Consider the following 20,201-nt stretch of genomic DNA (forward strand, 5'->3'; position numbering starts at 1 on the left):
ATTGATACAATGGCGAGAGAAATGTGTGAGCTAAGGGGCGTCACACACTTGACTTCGGCTAAAGGTCCCGCGTGAAATGCCGAAATGAAGTGCCCCGCGCCGAAACGTCCGGCGGCGAAACGCCGGTCGACTAAACGTCCGACTCCAAAACGTCCGGCGGCGAAACGTCCAGTCGGCAAAACGTCCGGCTCCGAAACGTCCGGCGGCGAAACGTCCGTCGGCGAAAAGTCCGTGTACCGAGTTAGGCTAGAGAGGATTTGTAACATAACAACACAATGTAGCACCACCTGACAGCTCTCTCTGTCTCTCTCTCTCTATATATATACATAGTGTGTACATACCAATGCCACCAGGGAATCAAGAGAAGTGTTTGCTGTCACAGACTGTAACAACAGACATTAGCCCGAGGCTACATTTGTAACACCCTGCGGAGGGTAAAAAACACCTCAACCAACATAACAACCATAACATGACCTATGACATCACAGGGAGGATTGTGGGGTGGGTAGAGCAATGGTATCACAGAGGACAAGACTTCTAACAACGGCAAGCGAGCTCTCTGTCTCACTGACACACAGATCCTCACACACACATATACACACTCACTCATACATACATACTGACACACACACATATACACCATATACACACACACTCACACACACACAGTACTTCAAGGCAAGGTGTCCAGTGGTCTGTGTCAAGCCATCGAGGCCTCGTCAGAGTGCAAGTTGAGCGAGGGCTTGGTGCTGTCCTCGTGTACTGCCAGAGATTCAAGATTCAAGATTCTTTTATTCTGTCGCCCTCCAGGGGGTATTGAGAAATTAGGAAGTATCAATGCATATACATTCACATTCTTATCATTACATATAGGGTGTCTCTCATTCACATATATTCAAAATCATCCACTCATTCTTTCCTTTTTCCAGTCACTTCGTGTGAACTTGGATATTGTAATCGAGTAGGTTAAAGCATCTGGACATATCAGAACATAGGATAACCACTCTCTTGTTCTCCCTCACTCTCTTTCACAGGTGTTCTGTATTCTTTACAATTTCTTTATCACAGGGGTAATGCACTCCCATCCATCCCTGTGTACAATATATCCCACACACACACACACGTTTTATCAATTTAACTAATTTACTGTTCTTAGTAATATCTTTACAAATTGAGATAGTCTACTGAGGGTCTTTTTATTTTTTGAGGCTAATAAGGATTGGAATTTGTAAGCATTTGGGTTACGAGTATAGTAGCTTGGTAAGTATTTTTTGCGCTGGGTATCAAATTTGTTACAATTAAAAAGATAATGGAATTCATCCCTATGTCCTTGGTGTTGCAGAGTCTACAGAACCTTTCATTTCTAGGGATATCTGTTTGTCTACCTTTATTCACTGGAAAGTGGTTATTCAATGACCTAAATTTTATTAAAGGGAGGTAATCATGTGGGGGTAGGATTTTTAAGTAGGGTTCTAGTAAGAAGCTGCTTTTAAACATTCTATAATTTGAGTATATTTGTTTGGAGTCTAGTTCCCCTAACCAATTCTGGATATACTGGTCCTGTAGGACACAATCTACTTTCTTCTTGAACCAATCACCTGTTATGTTTATGCTTTTCTGGTTTATCCATATTCACTTAGGCCAAGGTCTTGCAGCGTTGTCTGGATAGTACTGATATAGCTAGACTTAAGAATGTTTGTTTCGTGTAGATTTAAGAGCATTCTATATGTAGTGCTTGATAGTTTATTACTGTTGCTAATCAATTTAAACCAAAAGCTAAGCATCCTACTTTTAATAAGAAGACTAACAGGGAAGCGACCACACTCTCCAAGCACTATACAAGATGGGGTGGACTTTCTTATTTTGAGGACCATTTTATAAAATCTTAGCTGTAGTTTACCACAAATGTCACTAATTCCTGATGCCCATATTTCACAACCATAGGTAAGTACTGGAAGAACAATTCTGTCAAACATGTCAAGTTGAATATCTAGTGGTAGCTGTGACTTTTTACATTTTTTCAGTAAAGCAAACATGGCTCTTGAGGCTCTGTCATATAGGTCTTTTTGTGCTACTAGAAATTTGTTATTGTAGTTTAGTTTCAGGCCAAGATAGGAGTAATAATCTACTATTTCAAGTTTCTCACCGTTATAAACAAATGTTGGTTTCTTTCTTATTTTACCTCTAGAGAAAATAACTATTTTTGTTTTGTCTGAGTTAATTGTCAGGTTCCACTTGTCACAGTATTTTTCATGCTGTCTAAAGCATTCTGTAGATTTCTGGTGTTTCGGATAAAATGACAGTATCATCTGCATATAGGAGTATGAATAATTTAAGAAGCACATCAGTTTCTTGGGGGGTGAGGTTATTTGGTGTCAGTTTGGCTAGTTCTGGGAGACCACTAACAGAGTCTGCTAAGAGATGAGTTTTCAGATCATTAAGATAAATTGCAAATAGTAGAGGAGATAGGTTTGTGTGAAATGTCTGTAACGTGTGTAACGCCTGTAATGTGTGTAGCGTGTGTAATGTCTGTAATGTCTGTAATGTCCGGTTTCGCCTGAAAGCCAGGCACGTGACACATACGGGGGTTGGGGCGGAGGGCGGCCAGACTGGCGGAGATCTCCTCATCCAGACGACTCCAGGGCTCCTGGTATGGGGCCGCCCCTCTCTGCCCTTGGCCTTCAGCATCTGTTGACAGGAAGTGATCATTGCTGAGTGTTTATTGAGTGATGGCAGCTCCCTCTATCACTACAGTGGGCCAGGTGTTGTTGTTCCACACAGTAGGTGATACAATGTCTACGATGTCATGTCTGCCGTCATCAGCTTTCTCTACACTCTAGAAGGTTGTGTATCCCCCACAGCAGTGAGATATAATCTGTCGTGTGTAGGTGTGTTTTGTGTAGGTGTGTACCTGTTTACATATGTACTTGTGTACCTGTGTATTTGTGTTTTGTGGCTCACATACCTACAGCATGTACTTTACTTAGCACATACCTCTATCAACTCACGTCTACCTGCGCCGACATGGACAAGGTGGCTGATGTACGAGCAGGTGAGATGTTCAGGTGTCAGAATACTGCGTGTGTTAGCAGACACGCACGTGCTGCACTAATGAGCTACCTCAGTACCTGGCAATCAACACCTGTATGCAATTAATTGCAGCTTCTCACCTGAGGCCTGAGCCAGTCGACCCCCGGAGGACAAGGGCAGGGGCCTCTGGTACTGCATGACAGAAACCTTTCTTGGGGCGTCGGGCGCCTGGCAGTCAGGGGGAGGGAAGCGTGAGTTGAGGTACAAGCTGCCTCGCGTGACCTGTTGACCTCCCACACCGTTAGTCACGTGACCGTTCAGTTTGGCTGGCTTGACCTGATCACGTGATGACAGCACTTCCCTCCGGGCTGTCAACAGACATGCGCTTCACATCAACTATTGGTTGTTTACTCATCAGGTTTCTCGTTCTTTTCCAGGTTTTCATCTTTCCTATAATTATATATTATTATATATTTATTTAAATTATATATTTCCTATAATTATAATTATATATATATATTTATAGATTGATTGTGGAATCAGTTTATTGTACCCATGCAATTAAAGCCACACTGGATGAACAACAATCAACAGTCTCTGTTGCAGTCGTTTGTAAACAAGTTTCTGCGCATGCTCAGAGCTGTTGCACGTGCTGGCCGCTCTACAAAGTGCAAGGAGCCTGGTGGCCACTGAACAGTGTGAGTGAGATTTGAATGGATGGACAGAGAGAGCGAGTGAACAAACCTACCTCTGAGGTAGAGGACTAGCAGGATGATGATAAGCAGGCCTGAGACAGCGAGGAAGACAATGACGATGATGAGGACATCCGAGAGCTCACCTGCAACGACACCTTGATAGCAACAGGTGCTGCCGTCTGCTGACGTTCACTGTTACCTCACTCATACCTCATACCTCATACCTCATACCTCATTCATACCTCACTCATACCTTATTCATACCTCACTCGTAAAATGCTGTCAGACGTTTTAACAGATGACCTGTGTGCAAGCCTTCGTTCGTCAGGTAGTATCAAACATGTCAAGACCTTGTCCCCAGTGCAGTTGACACAAACAACAAACATCAGCAGCACAGGTGGCAAGAATTATAAACGGCGCAGTACAGGTGGGTGTACAGGTGGGTGTACAGGTGGGTGTACAGGTAGAGACCCTGAGACTGCAGACCTTTCAGCCCTTGGCACAACTCAGACATCAACACGGGTGGCATCAGGGCATAGCACGCTGCTAGGTCAGGCTTTCCGCTAAAGTACCTACAGACGGTTGGACACCCAGCTGACGGCATGGAGTTAGTATTCAGCTAACATCTAGCCATAGAGTTACAACCCAGCTAATGTGTAACCATGGTATTAGCACTCAGCTAACATTTAGCCATAGAGTTACAACCCAGCTAACGTCTAGCAATGGAGCTAGCACTCAGCTAATGTCTAGCCATGGAGTTAGCACTCAGCTAATGTCTAGCCATGGAGTTAGCACTCAGCTAGTGTCTAGCCATAGAGCTAGCACTCAGCTAATGTCTAGCCATGGAGTTAGCACTCAGCTAGTGTCTAGCCATAGAGATAGCACTCAGCTAATGTCTAACCATGGAGTTAGCACTCAGCTAGTGTCTAGCCATAGAGCTAGCACTCAGCTAGTGTCTAGCCAGGGAGTTAGCACTCAGCTAGTGTCTAGCCATAGAGCTGGCACTCAGCTAATGTCTAGCCATGGAGTTAGCACTCAGCTAATATCTAGCCATGGAGTTAGCACTCTCAGCTAACACCTAGCGATGTGATGTAGGCCTGCAGATTACTACAGTAACTGCCTGCCTTAGCATCCATGGATGACGATGACGCGTGAAACAACAACAGGGTTAGTGGGAATCACAGTTAGTCACAACTAAAACAATCTATTGCCTTTCTCACATTATTTTAAAGAACAGCAAGAAGAGAAAGAAGAAAATTAAAAAGAAAACTAAGGAAAGCAATAACAACAGCGATACTTACATCTGTCGACTTGCTGACTGCTGTGAGCCTCCAGGGTGAAGTCGGGCATCGTAGCTACACACACACACGGACATACAGGGTATCAGCTCACGTGACAAAGTAACACACACACACACGTACACACACACACACACACATGTATATACACACACACACGGTCATACAGGGTATCAGATCACGTGACACAGTAACACACACAGTGTTACAGAGCAAGGGATCCACAGTAACACAGATCGGAGTAAGTGTAAAGCCATTGAGCATCTGAGGCGAGTGTCAGTACAAATGTATTTACTGCCAGTACTTACTGTAAGTAGTAATATATTTACTGTAAGTACTAATGTATTTACTGTACTGTAAGTACTTACTGTAAGTACTAATATATTTACTGTAAGTACTAATATATTTACTGTCAGTACTTACTGTAAGCACTAATATATTTACTGTAAGTACTAATGTATTTACTGTACTGTAAGTACTTACTGTAAGTACTAATATATTTACTGTAAGTACTAATATATTTACTGTCAGTACTTACTGTAAGTACTAATATATTTACTGCCAGGGACCAGGAAGGTGACAGTGTGTCTGCTCCTCTCTCTTACACAGCACATACGTGACATCACAGTAACTATGTATGTGTCTGTGTATGCAAATGAGAGTGATGTCACTTCGCTCAACATTCTGAGGATGACGTTTTGTTGTTACTAAGTGTGTGTGTGTAGTCATGCCTGTAAGTGTGTGCGTGCACGTGTACTGAAGCATAATTATTTACACATAAACGCTATGTGGATGTGTGACCCGTGTGCATGTGTGTGTGTAAATATGTAAACACGTTAAAATATGTGTAAGTACGTCTGTTCATGCATTTGCCCGTTGGTACATGTCGATGTGTAGTGTGTGTGTGTGTGAATCTTCTGAAACATGACCCTGACATGAGTTACAGGTAACACACACTGTGTAACACACCTTACACAAAGTTGAGAGATGCTTAGTCAAAGAATGAAGTATGTGTAACACACACGTGTAATATAGTTCCTACACATGTAGCCAACTGTCCTTGTCTCTTACTGTAAGAAATAAAGTTACTTACCTGTCACTGTCTGAGGCTGTGACCTGGTGGACAGCACTGAAACACCAGGTGAAAGGTCACTTAAATATCTGACTTGTGCATCAATGTCTGAGGTTTGTACAGTGTGACAAAGCCTGCAGCACACGCTACATAACACTTTGACATGCTGCACAATACAGTAGTGTTACAGAGTGTTACACGATGCTGTTACACGATGCTGTTACAGAATGTTACACGATACTGTTACATCATGCTTTATATATTATGCTGCGAAAAGTTGTCAGAAACCGGAGGGTAAGTCGTGGTCGCTTGCCGACTATCAATGGCTTCAGTGAAAAGAGAAAACAGCTTTGTGTGACATCTGTCACTGGTTGAACTTAGCGTGGTGGGGAGAACAACAAACAAAAAACAGAAAGTTGTAGCATGCTAAGTTATCTGATAGATGTCACTAGCAGCATACTGTGTGATGGATGTCACTAGCAGCATACTAAGATGTCTGATGGATGACTAGCAGCATACGAAGAGCGATGTCTTACCTTCTTTACTGACGTTGATGTCACCAAGCTGTCTCGTCTCGAAGTTACCTGGGCCGCTGAGGACCGAGGCCTCACAGGTGAAGGTGCGAGCCTCGCCGTCCCTGATGTCGGTGACGAGGGCGTGCAGTGCGATGCTAGAGGCGCTGATGACGCAGGCCAGGAAGGTGATGTTGCCGCTACAGTTCTTCTGGGTGACGGAGCCCCACCCTATCCGGTTGTCGTCTGTCATCTCTCTCAACTTGACGATGACGAGGTTGGGGTCACTGTACACACACTTCACCTGGCGAACATCCCGCAGCACCTCCAGCTCCCGGATGTAGGAGTCTGCAGCAGGACACAAGGCGGTGAGTGAGTGGGTGGTGAGTGGTCATGGGGAACAGGCTCCTCTCTCTCGTCCATCAACGATACCCGTAATACACGTGTGTGTGTGTGTGCTCGCGTCTGTGTGTCTGTGTGTGTGTGGTCACGTACGTCTGTGTCTGTGTGTGTCTGTTTGTGTGTTTGTGTTTGTGTGGGTGCACACGCGCGTAGGAAGCAGAATTGTTTCTCTAGATTATTTTAACACATCGCACCATCAACACCCGGTCGCTGTAAACAGTGCTACCACTCTACACGTCAGTCAGCCTTCATGTTGTGTCAGCTGATCAACTGTCTGCCTCCTCATCTCACTTTTTTTATCACTCACTCTCTCTTTTGTCCATCGACTGAAGCTAATAGACAGACCAGTTACCTTCAGCTCGCACACAGCAGACGACGATGGCGATGACGAGGACGACGTGTCGCATGATGAGGAGGTGAGAGACCCACAAGTTGCTGTCGCCGGCACGACATACATCGACTGTTGAAGTCGTCGCTGTGACAGTCAGTGTGAGATGTGTTAGTGTAGGACAACAATTCCCTTCCTCGTCACCAGCCCCTTGGCCCTCTCTCACTCTCACACCCTCCAGAGTGCTCTCACACCCTCTCGTCTTCCCTCTCTCTCGCTCTCAACCATGTCAAGTTGTTGAACACGCTCGTTCATGTAATCACATACGTGCTAACACACACACAAACACGCTTTCCATCCCACTCACACACGCACACAAACACACACGCTTACCCACACACACACACGTACGAACACACCTGTGCCTGCGTCAACTACAACTTGTTTAGTCTAAGATTCACAAGAAGTCGTGTGAATGTAAGAATTGTGATCACTTGTATAGAAAAGCGAGAGTTTGTCCAACGTGTGAGGACTTCAGGGAGACGAGCAACTTCCTGTACACCGCGTGAATCGTGTGGGTCACGTGACTTTGAGGTCACCCTCTCCTGCAGTTTGCTTTCATCGGCTGATTTCAGTGAGTGCAGTCGTCTGGTGCACGTGACCAACTGTTACCGAAGACATCCCCCAGTCCACAAGCCCCCTCGCAAGTCACGTGATACCGAGCTTAGCTTAGAGCTGTGTCTGTCGTGAGCTGTGTGTGAGCTGTGTGCTGTCAGTGAGCTTTGAGTTGTATGCTGTGTGCTCTGTGTGTTTGTATGAGCTGTGTGTGAGCTGTGTGAACTGTGTGCTCTGTGTGAGATGTCTGTGAGCTGTGTGGTGTATATGACCTGTGTACTGTGTGTGAGCTGTGTGTGAACTGTGTCCTTGCCGTCCTCTCAACAGCGAGAGGTTGTGTGGCGTCACTAGAGGTCGGGAGGTGAAGGGGAAGGCGCAAGACGAGGAAGGTGGGAGGTGTGAGTGGGGTGGGTAGCACTGGGAGAGGTGGCCTCTTAGAAAAACCCGTTAATCGCCTCGTAACCCACGCACATCCGGGTCACAGGGGCGTCGGCAGCGACGTGCTGCGTGAAACTCGACTCCGGCGACGATTTTAGTATTGGGGGGGGGGTCTCCTGTCACAGGACGCCTCCCATGTAGGTCACACAGTCACACACCTGACTGCACACAACAAGCACACTACAACAACATCTACACACACTCGTACACTGTATTCTCACCAATGATATAAAACTGTAGTCAAACATCGATACAACCTTATCAAAGCGAAATCACACGACAACACGAACATGCAATAGTTCTAGCCACGTGACCTGTTTGTGTCCAGTTGTAGTGACCCTGGCCTGTGACCTGAGCGCAAATGGTCAAAACAAGAAAATGAGGCTTTGCGGTAATATTGAGTGAGTGACTTGTAGACTACAATAGTCAGCAACTCACCTGTTCAAAAGGTAGAAATGTCCTCCTCTGCCCGCCGAGGTGAGTCGCCAGCGTGTGTCACCTCCTGCACCGTGTCCCTGGTGCTGTCCCCTTCCTGCCTCACACACTTCCTGCACTCGCTAGATCCGTGCGTGCGTGTGTGTGCGCATGTGTAGCTTGACTACCTTCATGCATGCACACACGTGCACTAACAGGCGTGCTAGCCACCAGTTCCTGTCCCCTCCCACCTGACGGCGTGTGTGCAAGTCCCTCCTGCCCCTCCCTCCTCCACACCTCCTCCCCCGCTCTGCTCACTGACCTACTTGTCAACTTTCCCACCCGTACACCGAGCCCCCCAAGCCCTCGAGCCCCACTACCTCCTACCCACTATGCTTCTAACCCCGAGAGTAAGGAAGGGTAGAGGAAAGCGAGATTTGTGGGGGAAAAGAGAGAACTTTGCACTTATTCAACTTGACTACTGTACCCGTGTCCCCGTGACCCGCGTGATAACCTCTCACCCCAAACCGCACTTCCTGGCGCCGCCTGGTGGCACAGTGGTGAAAATCTGTCTTTTTGGTGGACGATGACTGTAAAGGTCTGTCGTCTGTCTCTGTACACCACCCCATGTCATTGTCTGTACCCTCTCTAGACTGTCTTGTGGTTTGTGGGTGGCCTGTAGGTACACTGATGTCAGGGTAGGGTCATCCTCTCCTAGCTCGGTTACTTTTCTGAAGATAATGAACATTTCTGTTAAGTCTTTTGGGCAGCAGTTAGATATTAGTTATTAGTTATTTTGGGCAGCAGGTAGGTACAGGTGTATCAACCATTTTATCATAATACAGTCGTGCACCTTTCTGTGTAGACTAAATTACACTTAGAGTTTTATTTGTGTCATCGGTGAGCAATGATGGTTCAGTTACAGTCTCTCTGTTTGGATGCACAGAGTCCTTTATCCAATACAACGACAGTACAGTGTTGGTTATCTATTAACGACAGTACAACGACAGTACAGTGTTAGTCGTCTATTAACGACAGTACAACGACAGTACAGTGTTAGTCGTCTATTAACGACAGTACAACGACAGTACAGTGTTAGTCGTCTATCAACGACAGTACAACGACAGTACAGTGTTAGTCGTCTATTAACGACAGTACAACGACAGTACAGTGTTAGTCATCTATTAACGACAGTACAACGGCAGTACAGTGTTAGTCGTCTATTAACGACAGTACAACGACAGTACAGTGTTAGTCATCTATTAACGACAGTACAGTGTTAGTCATCTATTAACGACAGTACAACGACAGTACAGTGTTAGTCATCTATTAACGACAGTACAGTGTTAGTCATCTATTAACGACAGTACAACGACAGTACAGTGTTAGTCATCTATTAACGACAGTACAGTGTTAGTCATCTATTAACGACAGTACAACGACAGTACAGTGTTAGTCGTCTATAACGACAGTACAGTGTTAGTCATCTATTAACGACAGTACAACGACAGTACAGTGTTAGTCATCTATTAACGACAGTACAGTTGTTAGTCATCTATTAACGACAGTACAACGACAGTACAGTGTTAGTCATCTATTAACGACAGTACAGTGTTAGTCATCTATTAACGACAGTACAACGACAGTACAGTGTTAGTCATCTATTAACGACAGTACAGTGTTAGTCATCTATTAACGACAGTACAACGACAGTACAGTGTTAGTCGTCTATTAACGACAGTACAACGACAGTACAGTGTTAGTCGTCTATTAACGACAGTACAACGACAGTACAGTGTTAGTCGTCTATTAACGACAGTACAACGGCAGTACAACGACAGTACAGTGTTAGTCATCTATTAACGACAGTACAACGACAGTACAGTGTTAGTCGTCTATTAACGAAGGTAAACAGTCGTCGTCTGTCTCAGGGCCGGGGAGGGGGTAGATGATAACAAATGACGACATGAAATATTTCGCTGTTGATAAACTACGTGATGATGTTGACGTCGTGGTTGTCATCCACTTCGCTTCCAACTGTGCGTGGTGTCGACTGCGCCATGGAGCTGGTAAGTGAATGTGAGACATACAGCAAGTGTACACTATGTCACACGTGAGGCAGACTGTCACACTCACAGACTCACAGACTGTCAGACTCACAGACTGTCAGACTCACAGACTCACAGACTCACAGACTGTCAGACTGTCAGACTCACAGACTCACAGACTCACAGACTGTCAGACTGTCAGACTCACAGACTCACAGACTGTCAGGCTCACAGGCTCACAGACTCACAGACTGTCAGACTCACAGGCTCACAGACTCACAGACTGTCAGACTCACAGACTGTCAGACTGTCAGGCTCACAAACTGTCAGACTGTCAGACTGTCAGGCAGCACGTCTGGAAGCATGCCGTGTATGAGTGGAGGATGCTGCACGTGTAGGATGCTGTCAGCTCTACACCACTCAGCGTGCGATACACTGCTGTCTACTTACACAGCCTCACTCTCACTACCACACAGTGTACACACACTATCAGTACATTGATTGTAGTTTGACTTATGTACGTACACACAGTGCACGCAGATACACAGTCCACACGTACACACGTACACAGTGCATGTACTACCTGTACTTAGTATATCTCTTTCTCTTTGTTTTTTTTCCTAACTTCCTCTTTCACACACACACACTGCTAACATCGAGTGGACACTATTCACACACACACTGACCACACTGTCTGTACATTACCCACACACGTGACAGTCGCCATAGATACCAATCACACACGCCAGCAGACACCTGGAATCTCGCCGGCACACTTGCTGTATGTGACCTCAAAGACCGGAAGTGACACATTCAAATGCTGTTAGTCCGGACACAAGCTCTACTGGGGCTTTAGGGAGGATGTTGCTTCCACAAAGAAACTGTAGCACAGCTGGCAATTGTGGACGGGAAGCGTCTATACCCGCTCCCAGAGGGCAAGAGACAGAACAGACCGTTGGTCGGGTGGGATGCTTCGGCCACAATCTCGCGCACACAGCACAGACGTCACTGACCGCACGTGGTGCCCACAGGTCAGGGGCAGGTCACAGTGCAGGTCACAGTGCAGGTCACAGTGCAGGTCACAGGGGCAGGTTTCAGGGAATAAGCTCACATGCTAAAACACTACGAATGTCGTAGCAGGGCCCATAGACATACACATAGACATACACATAGACATACACATAGACATACACGTAGACGTACACGTAGACGTACACATAGACATACACATAGACATACACGTAGACATACACGTAGACATACACATAGACATACACATAGACATACACGTGTAAATGGCTGTTACTAACATTACCTAAGGTATGTTATCGACTTCAATAACACCGACATTAACCTCGCAAACAAAGACTTCACCTGCTGTCTCTGTCTCTGTCTCTGTCTCTGCCATCAGCATCTCTTTGTTGTCTTGCTGTGGATGGTGTGCTTCTCCCCGCTCATCTTGTCTCCGACGTCAATGGTGTCGTCAACCAGCGGAAACGTGTATGTACACTTATGTACACTCAGTGTATGTACACTTATGTACACTCAGTGTATGTACACTTACCTCAGACTTATCTCGGACAGGCGTCGCAGGGAGGGCATAGAGGTCTTTACTACACACGATGATGATGATGATGAGGGTGATGATGATGATGATGAGGAGGAGGATAACCGAATTATTGCAAATGATACACCCAACATAACAAACGAGGTTACACCAGTGTATCCGTTCGTTTTGCCTGCACCTCCTGTGGTTCCTCATGCGTGTTTGTGAAGACCTGTCGCTGTGTGTCAGTGTTTACTTATGTTCACCAAGATCACGTGGTCTGATCCATTCACAGGTCACAGTTCAGCAAGACCTCGCGTAAGTCAGCTGCCATCTTTGCGGAGGAAAGCAGTGACTGGGAATCTCGTAAGCAACTGTTTGTCAGCAAAGTACTTGCCGCTAACATTTCTGAACGTACGCATGTATACATACATACAGACATCCGTCCATCCATACATATGCACAAGTCGCCATCATCACAGACAAGCGGTCCGGCCACGTGTCCACCCAGGCTCCATGGCGACTGTCGGGAGCTTGTGTCACACCAGGTCGCTGCTCACTTGCCTGGAGTCTATGTTTGTTGATAACAAAAGACAGAAAGAGTGTCACACTTTCACGTGATGTTGTGCTGCTCCTGACTTCTTGCTTTGCATCTTGAAATCTTTTTCAAATGAGAAAAAAATGTTGTTGCCAATGATTTGCTGTCACTTGCAATGATTTACTGTTGTCTGTATCCCCCAAATGACTTATTTCGCTTAACTGGGTGTATGAAAGCAGTGTCACTGAAATCATGGTACAAACAAACAAACAAACAAACAAACAAACAAACAAACAAACAGTTCAGCTTGTGTTGACTGAGGTTGCAGGGCCGCCGGAGCACAAGGTGGACGGCACGGACTGTGACAAGGACTCGGACTGTCGACTACTCAACTACCATTGCTTCATGTACAAGTGTCTCTGCCAGGCGGGGCTCTTCCTGAGCTGGAATAATGAGAGTTGTCTGGCTGGTGAGTCTGGTGGTGACATGTCACAGGCCTTGTGTCACATGTTGTGGACGTCACGTGTCCCCATCCCATGATTACTGAATGGTTGTAGTTTTACAGTGAGACCTCTCTGTTAAGACTTGCTCATTTCCAGCTAAAGTCCTTACTTACAGGGGTCGTAGCAGGGTGATCCACTAGTCTGCTTTCTTTTTACTATCACTTCAAACACTTGAAACTATATTTATTTACATGTTGGAATACTTGTCTAATATCTTCATGTCTTTTGTCGTTTTTGCTTTGACTTGGTCATACTTGTTCTGTCATCGTTAGGCTACACTCAACTTTTGTAGGGAAACGATTTCTGAAGGTAAGAGCAATGGATGAATACATAAATACCAGACAGACAAACACGCTCTCTGTTTGAGTCGGAAAAAAGGTTTGTCTTGTGAACAGGTGTTAAAGGTGTGAATAAAGAACAGGTGTAATAACGAGGTTTTACTGGCAGTTTGCACAACAAAATGTTTATGTAACAGATGCCGAGGGTGGAAGTCTGTCGTCTAATTATCTTCATCAATACATGTTGACGGTCTGACTATAAAAACATTTTCTATCCTTCTTTTTATTTGAAGGAGGTGCACGAGGTCAGTCTCTCCCGTTAGTAAGATTTTAAGATAGATAAATAAATAAATAAATAAATAAACAAAGGTCCCGTCTAATGTCTGGGGACATCTCCTGTGCATTTACTTAAGTAACCCTTGTTTGTCCCAGCATGCAATGCGTCTGACTTAGTCAACGAGTTTGTGAAGTATCCACAGAGTGTCCTCCATGGATACTACCTACATGTTCATGTCGGCCTCACCCTCCAGGACTGCATGGATCTGTGTGTCAACACCAGCGACTGTGTCGCCTTCAGCTTCCGAGGTCTGGTCTCGCATGTTGCGATGTTGTTGTTGTACTTGCTGCTGTTGTTGTCATGGTTACTGCTACTTACAGTGGGCTTTTCAGTTTGGGGAGCACTAGTCGAACGCTCGTATCAATAAACATTGTTGACAAACAAGTAGGGCAGTGAAGCAGCTTGGTCTACACACATCAAAGCATCCATAAACATTGCGTTTATTACCTTCTGTAGTTTTTCTGCTTCATTGGAGATGGTTGTCGTAACGCGTGTAAGTTTGCTTCTTTTTGTTTGTTTTTATTTTTTTCGTGGTGTGTCTTTTTCTCTAAACACAATCAAGTCTCTTTATAAAAAGTTATGCTTTGGAACAAATTGCTAAAATTGGTTTTGAAAGCTAAACAGAAAGGTAGTGGTAGTTGTCTAACGACTCTGTGGTTGAATATATACTTTAGAGATCGTACCCCAGTGATAAGGTTTTGTGAAGGGGGTTCTGTCGTTCCCTTACCTTCTTAAACCTCACACACTCGCCGAGAATTCATTTTCAAGAGTCGGGTGGTGTGTCGGACAGAGTAAGGGTCGCTGTTGCAGGCGGGTGTTCAATCAGCACGACTGCCTGTTGGTACAAAACTGATGGAACTAATCCACCTTTGCTATACACACACTAGTTGTTATGAGCGGCTGACTTTTGCTGTCGTCTGACTGCTGTCACTCCTGTCTGCAGCTGAAGGAGGAAGATGTCTGCCACACGAGGCCACAGCACTGGACGACCCGTCTCTGTGGTGTCCGATGAGCAGTGAAGGCTGGTCGTACTTCCAGCGAGTGTGTAATGGTGAGTGGTCCTCAGACTTGCCTCCTAGTGTACAGAGAACCTACCCCATCACTCACTACCCCATTGTCTCACACACTCACTACCCTATTGTCTCACACACTCACTACCCGATTGTCTCACACACTCACTACTCTATTGTCTCACACACTCACTACCTCATTGTCTCACACACTCTCTACCCGATTGTCTCACACACTCACTACTCTATTGTCTCACACACTCACTACCTCATTGTCTCACACACTCTCTACCCGATTGTCTCACACACTCACTACTCTATTGTCTCACACACTCACTACACCATTGTCTCACACACTCACTACACCATTGTCTCACACACTCACTACCCTATTGTCTCACACACTCACTACCTCATTGTCTCACACACTCACTACCTCATTGTCTCACACACTCACTACCCTATTGTCTCACACACTCACTACTCTTTTGTCTCACACACTCACTACACCATTGTCTCACACACTCACTACCTCATTGTCTCACACACTCACTACCTCATTGTCTCACACACTCACTACCTCATTGTCTCACACACTCACTACCTCATTGTCTCACACACTCACTACCTCATTGTCTCACACACTCTCTACCCGATTGTCTCACACACTCACTACTCTATTGTCTCACACACTCACTACACCATTGTCTCACACACTCACTACACCATTGTCTCACACACTCACTACCCTATTGTCTCACACACTCACTACCCTATTGTCTCACACACTCACTACACCATTGTCTCACACACTCACTACCTCATTGTCTCACACACTCACTACCTCATTGTCTCACACACTCACTACCCTATTGTCTCACACACTCACTACTCTATTGTCTCACACACTCACTACACCATTGTCTCGTAGTGTAAAAGCACGTGAAGCTCACACCATCTCTATTGCAGCCAAAGGGCAGTTTAGTCAGTTGAGGACTGTACATGACAGAGTTGTCTAACTTTGTTACATGGCGCTGCAAACAACTGGACGGCAAACTCTTGGTGTTTAAACATATTTCAAGTCATACTTAACAACGTTTACTACAATGTTGCTGCTAATCTTGTCGACATGCACGTAGTCCGCCGTGCGCCGTAGGTTCTGCTGTAGGGCTGTTGGGGCTGTCGAGGTTTCCTCCATCACAAACATGTGCCCCCCCTCCCACTGCCCCCTGAAAACAATTACAAGTTTAAACATTATTAAATATTAGTCGGTGTTTTTCTTCTGTCTCTCGTAGACTTGAAGCTCAGTCAGCAACATCCATCGGTGGAGTTTGCTCACATTCAGTTTTCGTAAGATAGACAGTGCAAAGCCTGTGGGCCCTTGTTATTGAGGAGCAGCCCCTGTTGTTGTCAAAAATAACACAAAAAGCGATAAAAGTGTGTGATAGTGAAGCCAAAGTGAAAGGTATGTACAATATATTGTTTGTCCGTTTTTACTGTTTCAGAGAAAAGTACAAGTAACAGTACAGTGACAGCATCTGTGGAAAATACGTGGACGGTAGGTTTACCTCAGATTGGTTGCTATGGAAACTACAGCTGTGGCCGCTCTACCTCTACACTCTGCATAGGCAGTGCCATCATGTCTGACATGTTCACACACACACACATACAGACACAAACACATGTTTCTAAGTGAATTGCATGCTGACCTCTGCTAACATTTCGTGTTGAAGGCGAGCTGCGTGTTTCTCTCAGTTACTAAATGTTCTCTGTTGACAAACATTTGCTCAAAGCAGTGCAAACCACAAGTCACACTTTGTATCAGCTAAAACTATTAATGCGGTGACACTTTGTGACCTCTGACCTCTCCAACAGGTGTTTCAGAGACGCTACAACGGGTCTGTGGACTTCTACAGGAACTGGACAGAGTACGAGACAGGCTTTGGTGAGGTGGATGGCGAGTTCTGGCTGGGTGAGTGTTTGTTGGAATGTAAAGTGTCTTTGTCAGTCCTGTCTACTTGACATCTCTCCTCTGTTGTCGCAAAACATTGACATTGCTTTCGTAAGATACAATAGAGATCGGACACATCAAACAAAGAGATGTCTGGTCTTATTATCATTAATTCTGTATTTTGTCCTCTCAGTACCTAGCGGGGCAGACTACTCAGCATGTTGGGTTGTCGGAAATGTCATGAAGCATGTTTGCAGCAGATGGCTGAAGCTCACTGAATGAGTTGAAAAGCTCATCGCACAAAGCGGGCAATGTATCATTCATTGCTCTGTAATCTTTGTAGACATAAATGCCCTAAAATCACAGAAAAATACGACATGACTTTTCCGACAAGCCAGTAACTATTAGCAACTGAGAGGGATCGTGACAATAGTAGTGAGACAGTCGAAGATCTTTACTAATCCCTGACAATGGTGAAAATGTAAACAACTCAAAGTTAGATGACTATTGTCGAGGTTTATTAGCAAACAATCTACATTCTAAATAAATAAATACAAAATTGAAAACTTAGCGAAACCCCAAACATCCTAGAATGACATGCAGGTCGAGTGAGCACTACTCAGCCTGCCGTTAGAATTGCAAGCCTGACATGTATATACACACCAACACACTAACAGCCAATATGAACAACAACAACAACTACATCCTTAAGTCAAAGAGCTAAAGTAGTTAAGATAACAAAAGGATACAAAGAATCATTATGCAGTATCCACAAACACATGAGACAGAGGCTCTTGCTATCACGTGACAAGATGGCGGCTGGTGGGCCTTTGGTGTCATTAGTTCCAGATGAGAGTTTTGATTGCATTGTCTGTTGTTGATCTGTTTATTTACGACATCCAACATAGCTGTGAAATAAGTGCACTTTAATGAATCATTGTCCTCATACAATAACACATGTTGGCAATGTTTTGTCCCCCGACACGGCCAGAGACTGAGACATGGTTTGGTGTAACGACACTTTTATTTGAATGTCTTGTCTTCACTCGCCACTTCAGGTTTGGGCACACTGCACAATATCACCAAGACCAGACCCCACATCCTGCGCATTGACCTCGGCGACGTGGATGGACATCAGTTCTACGCTGAGTACTCGACATTCAGGGTGGACGGTCCTGAGACAAACTACACCCTGACCGTGTCCGGCTACTCGGGTACCGCGGGTATGTGTCTAGCAAACTACACCCTGACTGTGTCCGGCTACTCGGGTACCCCAGGTACGCGTGTCCACCAATACAAAGCTATAGTAACCCGGCCAAACATTTTCTTTGTGGGGAGGTAGACATGGACGTACAGGTGTGGCTTGAGACAAGCGGCATGCTACTTGCATCGCCTAGTGTAGACAGTGTAGACAGAGTGTAGACAGTCTACATCACATAGACACGATCTTCACCTTATGGAGTGTCTGCAACATCATATTTATGTCAGACACTGTTTATGTTTTTGTAAGGAAAGCTTGGAAACTACAACGGCCTTGGTAGCACAGGACATCTTCTCTTATTGAGTGACTAGCTTTTGGTTGCTCTGACCTTTGACCTGTGAAGGTGATGGTAAGGCAGGTTCAACTCACGCTAAGGTGGAACATGTGTATGACCTCTAAATACGTGTACTGGCGCGAGTTTTGTAGACTGTGGATTGGACAATAACAACAAACACACATACTCAAATACAGTCATATATATATATGTAGGCTTGTTTGATTTTGTGTTGACTTTGTATTTAGAGGAAGGAAAGTTTAAGTATTATTAATTCACTTGAGAAAATGTACCTGAGATGATTGCAGTCGTCCACTCAAGGTGAAGGGCCATGTGTTGGACTGTCAAATATTTAGCATTTAATGCTAGTATCTTGACATGTGGACACGTGATTCTGTGTGTGTGTGTGTGTGTGTGTGTGTTTGTATGTGTGTGTTTGTGTGTGTGTGTTTGTGTGTGTGTGTGTGTTTGTATGTGTGTGTTTGTGTGTGTGTGTTTGTGTGTGTGTGTGTGTGTGTTTGTGTGTGTGTTTGTGTGTGTTTGTGTGTTTGTGTGTGTGTGTGTTTGTGTGTGTGTTTGTGTGTGTGTTTGTGTGTGTGTGTGTGTGTGTTTGTGTGTTTCTGTCTGTGTTTGTGTGTGTTTGTGTGTGTGTTTGTGTGTGTTTGTGTGTGTTTGTGTGTGTGTGTGTGTGTGTGTTTGTGTGTGTGTTTGTGTGTGTGTGTGTGTGTGTGTGTGTGTGTGTGTTGTGTGTGTGTGTGTGTTGTCTGTGTTTTGTGTGTGTGTGTGTGTTTGTGTGTTGTTTGTGTGTGTGTTGTGTGTGTGTGTGTTTGTGTGCTTGTGTTTGTGTGTGTGTGTGTGTGTGTGTGTGTGTTTGTGTGTGTGTTTGTGTGCTTGTGTGTTTGTGTGCTTGTGTTTGTGTGTGTGTGTCGCTTGCTCACATGGACTATTACTACAGGTGACAGCCTGTCGCCGCACAACAGCATGGCCTTCTCCACCTACGACCAGGAGCACGACAAGGAGCCCTCGGAGAACTGCGCCATCAAGTGACACGGCGCCTGGTGGTACAAGGCCTGTCACCATAGTAACCTCAACGGTCGCTACAAGGCGGACGGGGCGGACGGGGCTGACGGAGTGGTTTGGTTTCAAGGCAAGGGTAACAACAGAAGCTTTGTGTTTGCCGAGATGAAAGTGAAACCAGCCTAGATTCTTGTTCTAAGAAGTGTTAGAACCACCGGAAGTAAACATTACTCAATACGACTGTTTGAAAGACTTTCAAGTAACATTACTCCAAAGTAGTGTTTGGAAATGAACAGCACCTCCTGCCTGAGTGTCTCCCTGACTGGGAGTTAACACTTCATTCGTAGGTATCTGACTGACTACAATAAATACTTCTTGCTTGAGTTCCCCAACGGTTGACTCCAGAGAAAATGTCTGGTAATACCCGGCTGTAAACAAATGTGACAATAAGTATTCTTGTGACAAATACAGAAATAATTACTGGTCCTCTGGTGACTCTTAGGTGGAGCTGTACACTTGTTTTTACCCCGCAACATGGCGGTAATAAACTGCCTTTCACACACCCATTGCTAAAGAGTTCAAAAGTAGATATTTTAATTACATAAAATAGTCCAATTATCTGTAGTAGAAATGC

General features: G+C 45.1%; 2 protein-coding genes across 4 annotated transcripts; one reads left to right on the forward strand and one right to left on the reverse strand.

The window, feature by feature from the left end:
• Positions 1 to 136: 136 nt before the first annotated feature.
• LOC112569162 lies at positions 137 to 9,073 on the reverse strand. 3 transcript variants are annotated; one of them, XM_025246884.1, is made up of 9 exons: positions 8,829 to 9,072; positions 7,362 to 7,484; positions 6,632 to 6,955; positions 6,117 to 6,152; positions 5,027 to 5,080; positions 3,779 to 3,868; positions 3,171 to 3,398; positions 2,584 to 2,688; positions 137 to 762 (listed from the first exon to the last, which is right to left on the reverse strand). In XM_025246884.1, the coding sequence occupies exons 2-9, from the start codon at positions 7,414 to 7,416 to the stop codon at positions 701 to 703; spliced, it is 954 nt and encodes a 317-aa protein (XP_025102669.1). In that variant the 5' UTR covers positions 7,417 to 7,484; positions 8,829 to 9,072; the 3' UTR covers positions 137 to 700. The 3 variants fall into 3 exon arrangements, with proteins under 3 accessions (XP_025102669.1, XP_025102667.1, XP_025102668.1); XM_025246882.1 differs by lacking the exon at positions 137 to 762 and having other exon boundaries at positions 1,974 to 2,688; positions 8,829 to 9,073; XM_025246883.1 differs by lacking the exons at positions 137 to 762; positions 8,829 to 9,072 and adding an exon at positions 7,757 to 8,022 and having other exon boundaries at positions 1,974 to 2,688.
• Positions 9,074 to 10,818: 1,745 nt separating this feature from the next.
• Positions 10,819 to 20,129, forward strand: LOC112569163 (microfibril-associated glycoprotein 4-like). The gene is made up of 10 exons (XM_025246885.1): positions 10,819 to 10,873; positions 12,264 to 12,352; positions 12,694 to 12,764; positions 13,265 to 13,405; positions 14,150 to 14,302; positions 14,998 to 15,105; positions 16,570 to 16,622; positions 16,940 to 17,036; positions 18,074 to 18,238; positions 19,506 to 20,129. Exons 1-10 carry the CDS (start codon positions 10,865 to 10,867, stop codon positions 19,595 to 19,597), a joined length of 978 nt encoding a protein of 325 aa, XP_025102670.1. The 5' UTR covers positions 10,819 to 10,864; the 3' UTR covers positions 19,598 to 20,129.
• The last annotated feature ends 72 nt before the right edge of the window (positions 20,130 to 20,201 follow it).

The sequence above is a fragment of the Pomacea canaliculata genome, linkage group LG7 (genome assembly GCF_003073045.1).
Source record: "Pomacea canaliculata isolate SZHN2017 linkage group LG7, ASM307304v1, whole genome shotgun sequence".
NCBI classification, from domain to species: domain Eukaryota; kingdom Metazoa; phylum Mollusca; class Gastropoda; order Architaenioglossa; family Ampullariidae; genus Pomacea; species Pomacea canaliculata.